This window comes from Callorhinchus milii, unplaced genomic scaffold, assembly GCF_018977255.1.
Source record: "Callorhinchus milii isolate IMCB2004 unplaced genomic scaffold, IMCB_Cmil_1.0 Scaffold16, whole genome shotgun sequence".
Taxonomy (NCBI): Eukaryota; Metazoa; Chordata; class Chondrichthyes; order Chimaeriformes; family Callorhinchidae; genus Callorhinchus; species Callorhinchus milii.
In genome coordinates this window covers 9,108,080-9,121,661 of record NW_024704757.1, presented here as the reverse complement: position 1 = coordinate 9,121,661, position 13,582 = coordinate 9,108,080, and the positions used below count along the sequence as shown (strand labels likewise).

At 44.1% G+C, this 13,582-nt stretch overlaps 1 protein-coding gene across 1 annotated transcript; it reads right to left on the bottom strand.

The window, feature by feature from the left end:
- Window positions 1–325: 325 nt before the first annotated feature.
- rac1a (Rac family small GTPase 1a) lies at window positions 326–13,109 on the bottom strand. Its single transcript, XM_042341233.1, has 6 exons — window positions 12,890–13,109; window positions 7,912–7,983; window positions 6,760–6,877; window positions 5,735–5,797; window positions 4,618–4,777; window positions 326–2,021 (listed from the first exon to the last, which is right to left on the bottom strand). Exons 1-6 carry the CDS (start codon window positions 12,922–12,924, stop codon window positions 1,891–1,893), a joined length of 579 nt encoding a protein of 192 aa, XP_042197167.1. The 5' UTR covers window positions 12,925–13,109; the 3' UTR covers window positions 326–1,890.
- Window positions 13,110–13,582: the final 473 nt, after the last annotated feature.

Genomic DNA, 13,582 nt, shown 5'->3' with positions numbered 1-13,582 from the left:
CCCAAAGGTTGGTACCTTACCTCTGACAACGCAGCACTTACCCCAGTACTGATGGACTGTTTGGACATGGAGCTCGAGTCCAGTCTTCTGAGCTTGAGGCAAGAGCAATACTAATTCAGACAATCTCAGATTTTTGAGTTCTGTCCAAAATTCAAGACACTGACCCACCCCGGGCCACATGCTGAGTTATCCCACTCCTTCACACACCACATAGCTCCATGCATCTTTTTGCGCTGGGTGATGGTTGTGCATAAGACAGTTTGAATGCAAGATCTTTCATGAGAATCAAATCCAACGTGTTCAGCTCACAAAGCTGCCTGACTGCTTCCTGTATTCAATTTTTAATCAAATCACACAAATGATTTCAAACATACAGATAGCAATAAAAGTAGAGAGCTTCCATTGTCTCTCAACATTAAAATCACAATTTTGTTTAAAAAAAATTAGAATTTTTTAAAGACTCCCTGGATTCCGTTGTTCCAAAATATAATCAGGAACCATAGGACATGATTGTTAAACAGCAAATAGAAAATATTGGGAATATATACATTAAGTATTAGATAAAGATACTGGAACTTGAAAAGTAATACATGGTGTTGATGCTGTGGCTTCAAAGCTTCCAAACCCTGACTGATGCAGAGAAGTAAGTTTTACATCAACCTACCCTCGCACAGATTGAATTAAAGACCTGATGGATACTTTTGATGCTGAAATCATCTTCACTAAATAGTTAAGTGTGAGTAAGTTGTCAAGCAGCCCTGCAGATCTGTCAAAAGCTCATTGTATTTTAGGAATATATAAAACCCCATTAATTACTTCCCAACCTGTGGAATCTTTGTGTTCAAATGTTTTTTTGAAGAAAGAACACTCCCAATATTAGTTGGTTTAGATTTACTATTTGGAAGAGAAGAGTTTAATTGAGTAACATTTGTGGGAATAACCATTTTAAAAACATACATTAAGTACGTTACAAATGCCCTAAAACTTATCTAAAGCAGTAACGTTCATTAGGAACTGGTCAATAGTCTTCAATAAATCAAGCTCTCAGTTTAAAAACTTTAGTGCTCCAGCATTCTGCCACATTATCAAAATCCTACTCCCACCATTGTATCTACTGAGTAAACATTTTCTCTTTGTTGTTAAACATGTATTTTCTGCATACTTTCTCCACTCATGCTCTTAAGTGGAATGGAGATGCTTAAAACAAATTCTTCACCTCCTTCCATTTATCTCACGCTCCCCCAACTCTTTTTCTCTAAGTATATAGTAGAGAACACCAAAATTCCCCAATTATCACATTTGTTGCTGTCTTCATCATCAGGAATTCGATCAACATTTTAAACTGCATCTGACTGGATTGCTCTTTGAATCAAATCTCTGCATCAATGAAGCATCTTTTATCTTCCTTGAGTACAGCTAACCGTCTTAGTTCAGCAACATTTATTTAATAATAATAGACCCTTTCCTTGTTTTGCTGCAGATATTCAATGTTGGGTGGAAGGTATGTGGAGGTATATGGTAACCTGTAAACTGTACAATATAGTGGAAGGATCAGATTTGGAATACAGTATTTCTAGTTCACCTGATGTACATCTTTAGTTATGGTGGATACTTTGGCAAAAATGCAAATACAATTCTATGTTGTCAGTTGTGGTGGAAAATTAAGGCAGTAAGGGGACAGGACATCCGTACCTTATTCATTAAGTACAAACATACAGAAGGTAGATTGGTTTCATTCTGAAACTAACTAATGGAAGCATTGTGGGTATATTTGTAAAGGCTACACAAACAGATTTCAAGGAGGGCTGAATTTATAAGAGAGGTGCAATAATTGGCATATTTGAACCTGGATGCCCTGTGGAATTGGTAAAAAGCTTCAAGAAGAACAGATTACAGCAAAAGGCATTTCTTCTTCGTCTGCCTTGTTTGAACAGGGCAGAGAACAGCTCGGATCGCTTCGTCAAACACAGTTTTAAGGCCTCGCTGCGTCAGTGCTGAACATTCCAAGTACTTCACGGCAGCTGTATGGACAAACAAAATATTAAAATGTTATAAGAACCAGAAACTCACCTAAACTATTTAACATTCAATTTACATTGTTGTTAGAAAATCAATATTCAATGCAAATGGTTGAAACAACAGTGAGAATAACCCTAATTCATTTTGCCTCAGCCAATGGGACCTGAATGGTATAAGCCAGTGATACAAGTTACCTTATTCTGAGGAAAACTGTACCGGATGGTTTGACCACCCCGTAAGGATTCTGTAATTACCGTGTTATAATGGTTAAATATAATCTGAAATGTTTATATGATCTTCTTTCTTGCGTGTTTATACAATAATTACTAATACAAGTAGTAAGGAACTTTGATGGTCAACTTGACCATAGATATCATACCCCTTTTCGTTGTATGTTTATAAATAATTACGTATTTTAGGAATACTGGATATGAGTAGAAAGGAACTAGTAATCAACTTGACCGTAGATTAAAAAAAAGGTATGTGATTGAATATATCCCAAAGGCTGAAATACAGAATGGTCCCTTCATCAGGAGGAGATAATGGCCAAATGTTTCATCTCACACTGTCAACATGTGATCATCTCGAATACTTATAAAGGTGAATTGCTGTGCACGTGTGTCTGTTTCCGCCAGACTGACGTAGATACATGGTCTGTGTTGTATAATTCTATGAGGAAAGCACACACCCTTCTAAAGAGATACATCTATACTAATGCATTCTGCAACAAATGTATGGCAGTTTTTTCAGGTTGTCAACAGGACTCCGCACAACCAAGAGTCCTCCCACTGAGTCCTCCCAACAGGAGTCCTCCCAATAGCACATTTTCTTAATCTTAAGGGAAGATGCCTAAGAAGTGAAGATCAAGCCTTTCAAGGACAAATAAAAATGCCAGACAAAAGAGAGAAGGCCGATTAAATGAAACTGAAGAACAAAGAACAGCACGGCTGGACTTCACTGCTGAAAGGACTGCAAGAGCAAGGCAAAATGAGTTGCCCGCTCAAAGAACAGCACGGCTGGACTTCGACGCAGAAAGGCATTCAAGAACATGGCAAAATGATGCCCAGCAGCAGAGGTCACTCCAGTTTAGGTGCGCTCAACTACGAATGTTTCAACTCTCCTTGGACACCGGGGTGGTGCCAGAGGACTGGAGGGTTGCAAATGTTATTCCCCTGTACAAAAAGAGGCAGAAGGATAAACCTGGGAACTACAGAACAGTCAGTCTCACGTCAGTAGTGGGGAAACTTCTAGAGGCTATAATCCGGACAAAATAAATTTTCACTTAGAAAAATGTGTTAATAAAGGACAGCCAACATGGGTTTGTTAAAGGCAAATCATGTCTAACAAACCTGATCGAGTTTTTTGATGAAGTAACAGAGAGGGTGGATTTTGTCTTTATTTATTTATATATATATATATATACATACACACACACACATATATATATATTTTAAAAAAAGACAAAATGTCTGTCTGTGTGTCAGTCTACATTCCATACTGGATCCTTCGTTTACTGCAACAGGTAAGGCTAGATTGCCGTAAGTCTGCTAGTACTGAGATCAACTACACTACACTGATGTGATGTTGATAGCCCAGATGATTTCTATCAAATACAGAAGTTGAAAGTTTTTTTTGTTGAACCATATTGCAGAAGTTTTTGTTAGATGAAGGGTCATCTACCAACTGGATAAAGAGAGATTGATTCACGAAGAGAATCAGAAGAGACAGGCAGTTTGGAACTTGGATTGTAAACCATATTCCAGCTGCTAAAGGCAAGAAAATCAATTTAAACTATCAACGTTTTTATCCACCTCACCAGCCGATAACAGTGCAACAGTACCTGAATGTGTTTCATTGATCAAAAGGACAACAGTGCAGCAGTACCTGAATACCTTTTGGTGGACATTTATATTGAAAATTTATATTGGACCTTTAATTGGACATTACTCCTCCATCTCTTCCGCAACATTTGGTTTGGCCAACCTTAATTGTTGTGAACTGAACTGTACGTGGATACGTAAGCATCATTCTGTTGTATTCTTTTAACTACCTATAACCATTATTGATCCGAATTAATAAATATCTCTATTTTTATAAGATTTGTGTCAGCCTTTACTTCACCGCAGGGTTAAAATGGACATCTCACACCTCTGGCCGTCAGCACTCCAATCCACATCAACTACATTAACTGACTGCTACTGCTCGATATTAACATTAGGTCCTCCCAAAGAGATGGGGTTTGAAAGCAGAGGAAGTTTTTTCTCAGACTTTATAACCCTGCTTTGTAACAGGGTTGTTCTACATAGTCATTCATTTGGTAGGATATTCAACGGTGGTTTGGGAGAAATGGAGGAGGGGCATTCCCAACTAAGCCCAATCGTATTATCACCCAGAAACCCATGCACAGAACAGGGATCAAACCGGGGACCTCACAGGTCTGTAAGGCTCAGTTTTCCCCTTGGATGTGGTACTGTCAACTGAGCCATCAAGGGAGGTACGTGGAAAACATCTGCTAAAGTAGATCACGTGTCAGGTTAGGATCTACAGACAAAGGCAGACGTAACAGAATTTGAAAGGAACAAGAAGGGTAGCTCATACCAATCTCTTTAGCCATGGCAAGTCCTTGTGGGTAGGTAATTGGAGCCAATTTCTTTTCCTTCAGTTTCTCAATAGTGTCCTTGTCATCTCGTAGATCAAGCTTGGTCCCGACGAGAATAATTGGTGTACTTGGGCAATGGTGTCTCACTTCAGGGTACCACTATGAGAAAAAGTATGTAAATAAAGTTAAATTACATTTTACCAAGGTAGTTTTAAACAAAGTTAAGTTGCGAGTCCAAATGCTTTCCTTTCACCTCTGAGTCCAAGGTTTGGCTGCTGCCCAGACAGTAACATCCTCAATGAAAGGAATTTTTGTGACCAGTATGGCTCAGTGGTTAACAAGCGATTTATATATATGAGGCAGATTAAAGAAACACACAAGGGAGCAAAGGAGTTTTATGAGCAGCTAGAAAAAAAACAGAGAAGCAAAGTAGACATGTGCACACACAATATAAAAGAAAGAGAAACTACATTATAATTTTTTTTAAAAAATCAAACAGCTCAGGATATCTTTGAGATTAAAAGATGTGCTTTTAGAAGTACTTTCCCAACTCTTCCCTCCACAAGCTGCAAATCATCCAGGACTCTGCAGTTCGTGTCCTCTCCCGCACCAGGCTACATGATCCCATCACACTCACCCTCCCCTGGCTCCCCATTCCTCAGAGGATCGAGTTCAAAATCTTCATCCTCAACTTTAAGGCCCTCTACGGCCTTGCCCCCTCCTACCTCTCCAACTTGCTAACCCCTTATCAGCGGTCCGCTCCTCCGCTCAGCAGCCTGCTCCATGTCCACCAATCGGCCCGCCCCACCATCGAAGGTGGGGACTTCTACCTCTCTGCCCCCACCCTCTTGAACTCCATTCCACATTCCCTTCACCTCGCTCCATCCCTTGCCTCCTTCAAGGCACACTTTGAGATCTTCCTCTTCGACGATACCTTCAGTCACCCTCCTACTCTCTGCCCTCCACTCTCCCTAATACAAACACCCCCCACCTCCATGATCCTGCGGGTCATAATCCCTGATTATTCAGCGCCTTGGGACGTCCTGTTGACGTGAAAGGTGCTTTACAAATGTAATACTGTATTGTACTTTGCCTGTTCACAGAACTGCCACATACCTTAGCACGCACATTCTCAAATGACGCAGGGCTCACCAGTGAGAAGCAGATTAGGAAGACATCCTGTAGGAAGAGAACAGCTTTTATTGTATCTATACAATATTCTCTCCCTCCCCAGTGTTTTCCTCTCTCCACTCCTGGAATTGATGACACATGCTTGGGTGTGGTTCAATAAGTGCTGACAGCTTTTAACTAAGTACACACTCTTCATGTATCAGCAAGCCATTCAAACCTGGAACCATCAAACAGAGATCCTGCGCACACAGAACTTTTCAGCAGGAAGCATCACTGAACAACAATTAAAAGAGGGAACCCGAGCTTAATTAACTTTTACTTCCCGAGCCTGGAGACACATTGTCCTCTACCCTGGCTCAGATAAGCTAACGTTAGAAGGAGGATCAACCTTGTAGCATTGGGTCTGTCAGTGACACAATCCATTGAGACATTAGGAGAAGCCCATGTTTGCACCTTAGTGTCGTGATTCAATTTGAATCATTATTGTAAAGGTGTTAGGCAATCATAAATAGTATCCAAGAAAGATGTACCACAGCAAATAACGTATTTAACAAACTCAAATAGCATAGGAATATTTAAAAAGTGCACAAGAAGGGATCAATGCAGCCATTCATTTCTTTACATCTTTCCAACAGCTTTAAAAAGGTGACAAACTGGACACATTACACACAGCCCCTGATCTCATCTGTTTTGGATCTGCATCAAATAAACCCAAGAAAGATTTGCATTACCAAGCAAGGGCATTGAATCCAAAACATGATACTCCATACAGCATAGAACCAGCCAAACAGTGACCTTTTTCTGGAGGGGGGGAGAGAAAGAGTTTGCATTCCTCAAAGAAAGCTGGAAGAGGAGGACTTATGTTAGTATTTTTCCTTCCTCTCTAAAGGTGCCAACCCATGCTTTCTCTCCAGAATTGCACAAGTTACCCTGCCAAACGGCTATACAAGAGCCTATATCAGCAGGGTATTTGTATGCATTTGGGGTGGAGGGGTGGGCACAATACTTACTGTCTGTGGGTAAGAAAGGGGACGTAACCGGTCATAATCTTCCTGTCCAGCCGTATCCCACAGTCCGAGATTGACCGGTTTCCCATCAACCATAACATTGGCTGAATAGTTGTCAAAGCTGTAGAAAAAATGAAGCATTTTAACCTGAGAATTAGGTACACCAATTTGCNTTTTTTAAACTGTCCTTGACACGAAAGTTTTGGGGAAATCCTGTCAAAACAGTTTTACATTCCACTGCGATGGTGTTATAAAAAAACTATACGGCTCATCACTGCACCACTGAAAAAGCTGCAGTCTTGAGAGTGGCTGAATATCCACAATTGTTAATGTTGCAAGCCTATCCTACCCTACCACAAACCCCACAAACCCGCCCCCTCAATCACACTTTTTTTAAATTTCACACCATGCTACTTGCTTTAACCAAGTCGGCGTGTGTACGTGTTGCTCTTGTTCCAATGCCAACTCTTCCCAACAAGGCCAACAGACATTGGTCTGACAAGAAGAGCCACTCCTCCGGGCCATGGCTACTGGAGGTGCTGAGAAGGGGCTAGGTTTCACGTTCATTGAAAGTGAGGAATATCGATGATAGAGCAGGGACTCTTCTCTCGGCAAAGAATGTGAGGCAATTTTGAACACCGAACATCAAGCACTGAGAAGCAAAGTAGACATATGCATACAGGTCTGATCATGGCACAGCGAGATGGGGTGTAAAGTTCCTCCCCTCTGCACAAGATATTATTTATCCTTTGTGTGACATTTCCCATGCCAGCCATCTTGTGACCACTCTTGACAGCCTGGCAAATCACAGATCTGTGCAAAGAGCCCACAGGAAGGAGGAACTGGTTTCAGAATGGGTACTCATTGCAAATTTCAAATAGCTAACATAAAGTGAAGACTTTCATCCATTCACCCTGAGCTGAATTCAATTCCACATCCCAAGGTGAAAGGCCAATGTCTAAGCCACGATGCCACTCAGTCCCAACATTTTATGAAGGAAATCTCCCTCTTCTCTAGTTCAGAAAAACATTAATTATTGCAACAGAAAAAAACAGCAACAAGCAGCTGCTTCTACTATAAAACACTCCATGAGTGCCTGATACCCAAGCACCCAAACTAAGCCAAAGTGCAACAAAATTGCGTGAGGTTACTTACACGGTGGGGATGTATTCTCCAGGGAATGCATTTGTCGTGTAGCTGATAAGCAGGCAGGTTTTACCCACCGCCCTGGGAACACAAAGAGTAACGTTAGAAGGTGCTCTGCTCAATAACATTCACGATTCGTTGGTGACTGAAAAATCAAATGCCCACAAAGTACAACATCACTTCCAAACCGTGAGTTGCAAAAACTCAAATGAAAACTCTGTAGCTGAGTGGTTAGAGCACTCGCTTTGCAAGTGAGAGACCTGAGTTCAATTCCAGGCACAGGGCGAAACCTTGGGCAAGTTTCCTTACTCCACACAGAGCCTAATAATAATCCCTCCAAAAACAATAATAAATTGGTCATTTTCAATCTACGACTGTTTGTGGGACATTGCTGTGCGCAATTGGCTGCCGCGTTCGCCCACAAATATACAGTCAATTCACTTTACAGTGTGTTCTGTGAAGCGCTTTGGGACATCCTCCCGACGTGAAAAGCGCTATATCAAATGCAAGGATTATTATTATTATTATTATTATTATTATCCCTACACTCTGACAACACTCACTGTCCTTGCACCTTGAAATAGCACTTATTTAATAATGAAGCATCTCAACTATTGATAGATAGGCAGTTACTATCCACTTGTACCCAAACATGGCAGTCAATTTTCACAAAGTGAGATCCCACAAACAGCCAAATGCAAAAGATCAATTTATCCAGAGAATTGTGGGCCAGGATATCAGCTTCTCTTTTCAAATAGAGCCGTAAAATCATTAAGAACTTCCATCTATACAGCCATAATAGTGTGAATTAGCACTTTCTGAGGGACGGAGAGGAGAGAAAGAGGATCACAAAATGTTAGGAAGAGAACAAACCAAGCAATTTACAGAGATGTCACGAAAAAGCTTTCTTTTACTGTTTACTTTATTATTATTACTGTATTGCTTTATTTTTAGAACAAAAAAGATTTGTAATGTCCATTTCAAGTAGTAAAGCTACACTGGATGGTGAGGGCGGAGTTGTCAGAGGACAAAAACTCTCAACAAAATCCCAGGCAACATTTGTAACTCTGGTTATTTTCTCTCCTCCTCCCCATAGAAACCAGGTGATGGATAAACTGGCCCAGTAACTCTTAACAGGAGGGCTAATTCTCCTTTGATTCTTCACACATACAAAATACATCACAGGGGAAAACAAACACCACCCCACATCAAACCCCGAAGCAAAATTCAGGTTTCTTATACATGGCTAGGGCAGATGTAATTGATTAAAATCAAATACTGTTCAAAGCTTAGATCTTCAATATTAACCACATAACTACTTAAAATAAATATGGTACTGCATAAAAATGGGTTTTGATCTAATAATCACTTGCAGGACTGATGAACAGCAACTCGATGTTAAAGGAAATCTTTCCATTGAGAGCAGCAGACTACATTTACTGTAGTCATAACTAACTACAGTAAACTCCTGATAACTCATCACTCTAGGGGAAAAGGGCTCAGTAACTAGTTATCCGGAGTGTTCAGTTAGGTATATGTATTAACTACATAAATAAATGCAGCCGGGATATTGACAGCATGGCAGCACGATTACTAAGTAGCAGTGACAAGTTAAGCCAGAGTCAAGTTATCAGAAGTTTATTGCATTTAAATGAACTTTCCCAGCCTATAACAAACCCATCAATGTATAGGTGTCTTAAAAATGCAGTCTCTACATTGTACAGTAAAAAAATCCTGTGAAATATTTTGAAACGTCTTGATGTCTCGATAAAATACTATATCGAATACAAGAATTACTATTATATACACAACAAAGACATTGGTAAATAGCTGCCCTAGGGCAACGTTTAACCTGAAAAAGCCTAATCCTACAACACAAGGCTTCAGATCATATTGGTGGTAGTCTCATCACTATATCTTGCGATTCCACCTAAAATGATCAAAACTGTTATGCAGGCAAATGGCCTCAAGTCTGGAACACACCACAGGAACTTGACTTTATATTAAAAAAAGTATAAAAAGCATCAAAATTAAATCCCAACACCACTGCCTGCCATTGAGCATCGGATTAATACACAATTGATGTGGGTTGACAAGCATCTCTTGTGCACGCTTGCAAATTTCTGCAAAAGCCACAGAACGGATTAGTGACATTTCCGATTCTACAAATGTGTCAGCCATCTCAATCAAGTAGCACTCTTGCCTCTGGGTCAGAAAGTTGTGGGATCATGCTCCACGTCAGCATTTAAGTTCAGTCTAGGCCAACACATTAATAGTGAACCACACAATGGTTGCATTAAATAATAATTAAATAATAATGCAACATTAAACTGAAGTCTTGTTTGCCTATTTTTCAGGTGAACTTTTACCAATACCATGAACTATTTGGAAAGGGAAGTGAGTTTCTCCTGGTGTAAGGGTCAACAATCATTCGGGTAAACTGGTTATTCGCTTTGCTATTTAGGGGAGAACTTACAATGTTCAAAATGGCTGCCACAGTTCTCTGCAAAAGGACTTACTAAACTTGACAAAATGCCTCAAGAATGTTCCTGCATATAAAAATGGCACTATAAAAATAGGCGCGAGGAAAGGCAGAATAGTCTAAGCAGCTTGGACATGCAATTGGAGTAGACAGCTCCGGGGGTGGCTTGGGATAGTCACAATTATCACTTGTCACAATGGAGCAAATGACCTCCTTTGTCATGTAATCTTTCTATTGCTTCCATTGACAAATAACAACTTTTAAACGTAACGTATTCTAAATGAGTCCACTTCTCACCGGCATCATTAAAAATAGTGCAAGTTCCAACCCCAGGATCAGCTTTGAACTGTGAATATTGCAACATCAAGCAGTTAGTGATGCCAAACCTTTCTCAACTGGATTCCCATCCAAATTCCAGTAAAAGCATTTCCTTTCATTACACTGCACACATGCCACATTACATTTCAAATGGCTCCAGTGTTAAGTCATAAACAAAATGATAACAAAATGGAACAATGGACTGTTCGGACAACAATGCAAATGATTACATCAGAGTTGCCTGTCTGACCGGGAAAAACTGCCCAGTAAGTCCCTGATCAGTAAACACAGAAAATTCCCATTTCCTCATCATTGTTTACTTACTTTTTAAACTTTACACAGCTGAAAGCTAAAGTGACACCTATAGCAACTACTCTATTACATCTCAGGTGTGAACATATTTTCAGTCTGCACACTTCCTCAGATGGCAATGGTCAAAAGCTGTAAGTAGGATATATGCACACATATGCGGGTGCAGAGGAACTGCGTAAACCTGAGCTGTGCTTCTGTCGGGCTCAGTAAATTAGAATCATGTTAAATGAACAACCCATGAAATGGAAATACCCTGCCAGAAACATCAGCCAGACACTTAATGCCAGCTGGGGATGGAGGGCATGAGTCCAGTGATATACATACAGATTTCAACTGAACTGTGTAAGATGGGGGACCTGACAGACAGAGAGAATGGAACAGACAAAAAGAGGGGTGATGAGGGAGAGGGCACACACTAGACTGGGGGGAAGAGAGGGACACACACCAGCCTGGTGGGGCGAGGGCACACACCAGACGGGGGGGCACACACCAGAATGGGACACGCTCACCAGACCGGTGGTGGGGGGGGGGCATGTACAGCAGACCCAGCGCGGGTGCCAGACCGGGCAGGCGGGCGGGGGGGACAGGCACCAGACTGGGCGGGTGGGGGGGGGGTTCAGGCGCCAGACCGGGTGGGCGGGCCCAGACCGAGCGGGGCCCAGACCGAGCGGGCGGGGCCCAGACCGGGCGGGCGGGCCCCAGACCGGGCGGGCGGGCCCCAGACCGGGCGGGCGGGCGGGCCCCAGACCGGGCGGGCGGGCGGGCCCCAGACCGGCGGGCGGGCGGCCCAGACCGGGCGGGCGGGCCCCAGACCGGGCGGGCCCAGACCGGGCGGGGCAGGCCCAGACCAGGGAAGGGGGGGGCCACACGCAACGGACTGGGGGAGTATATACAAACACACGTTGCTTGAGTTTTTCTTAAGATATAAATTACCGATGACAAGACGTTAGTGGGGAGGACGGACGGCTGCGGATTCTGACTTAATTTTTGTCTTAATGGACTGAGATTCAGAAACAGGCAAACTGGGGAATAGACGAGAGGAGACACCAGACTCGGGGTAAGGGTGGAGAACTCGGGGGGGGGGGGGGGTGATGGGGGAGGGGGGGTGATGGGGTGAGGGGGTGATGGGGGAGGGGGTGTGATGGGGGAGGGGGGGGGGTGATGGGGAGGGGGGGGTGATGGGGGAGGGGGGGGTGATGGGGGAGGGGGTGATGGGGGAGGGGGGGTGATGGGGGAGGGGGGGTGATGGGGAGTGGGGGGTGATGGGGGAGGGGGGGTGATGGGGTAGGGGGGTGATGGGGGAGGGGAGGGGGGGGTGATGGGGGAGGGGAGGAGGGGGTGATGGGGGAGGGGAGGAGGGGGGTGATGGGGGGGTGATGGGGTAGGGGGTGATGGGGGAGGGGAGGAGGGGTGAAGGGGGAGGGGAGGAGGGGGGTGATGGGGGAGGGGAGGAGGGGGGTGATGGGGGAGGGGAGTGGGGGGTGATGGGGGAGGGGGTGAAGGGGAGGGGAGGAGGGGGGTGATGGGGGAGGGGAGGAGGGGGGTGATGGGGGAGGGGAGGGGGTGTGATGGGTGATGGGGTAGGGGGTGTGATGGGGAGGGGAGGGGGGGGGTGATGGGGGAGGGGAGGAGGGGGGTGATGGGGGGGGGGGGGGGGTAACGTGTCGGCCTGTTGACGAGCGGCTGTTTCTCGCCCTCGACGACCAGTTTTGAGTCGTCTACAAACTTTCATTGAAAGTGAAGGACGAGGAGCGAACTTTCTGGAAACTCATCCGCCCACAGGGCCCTCGAGAGGAGGCGGCGGCGGTGAGGGGGAGAGAGAGAGAGAGAGAGAGAGAGAGGCTGAGGGAAGCGCGGAGCCAGTGCGAAACTCACCCGTCGCCCACAACCACACACTTGATCGCCTGCATTGGGGCCCGAGGTCAGCGTCGAGTGCGGCCCTTTCCTCTCTTCTCCCTCTCACTACAGCGTCCAACTTCGGTGGTGTTGTTGTCGTCGTCGCCGCCGCCGCCCTGAGCTTCACTGTCTGTCTCTCTCTCTGTCTCTCTCTCTCGCTCACTGACTGACTTCCGGCCGCTCCCGTGTCAGGAACTGGGCCGCGATCCAACTGCAGCGCCGCCCCGCGGCCCCCAGCGGTTACTGCGGCTTCCCTCGGGCGCCACCCGGCGGCCCCCCTCGTCGTGTTCCGTCCGCCTCGCCCACGTCCCACCCGCTTCACGCTGACACCTCGCGTAAGTCGTATCAGTTGGGACCATTACGCGGAGTGATTCGTGGGAAGTGGGAGTTATATCAATAGAATAGAAATTGCATAGAGTTTAAACTCTTGGAACCAGACTTGGGCCCTATGTACATTTCGCCCACGAAATGCACAGTCAATTCACTTCACAGTATATTCCGCGAAGCGTTTTGAGACGAATCGATGACGTGATAAGGCCCTGTATTATTATTATTATTATTATTATTATTATTATTATATCAAATGCAAGGATTATTATCATAGATTATAGGATTTATACGGATCCGATTTGCGTGAGTTTGTTTTACTGTATTGCATTCGCTCAGGAATAG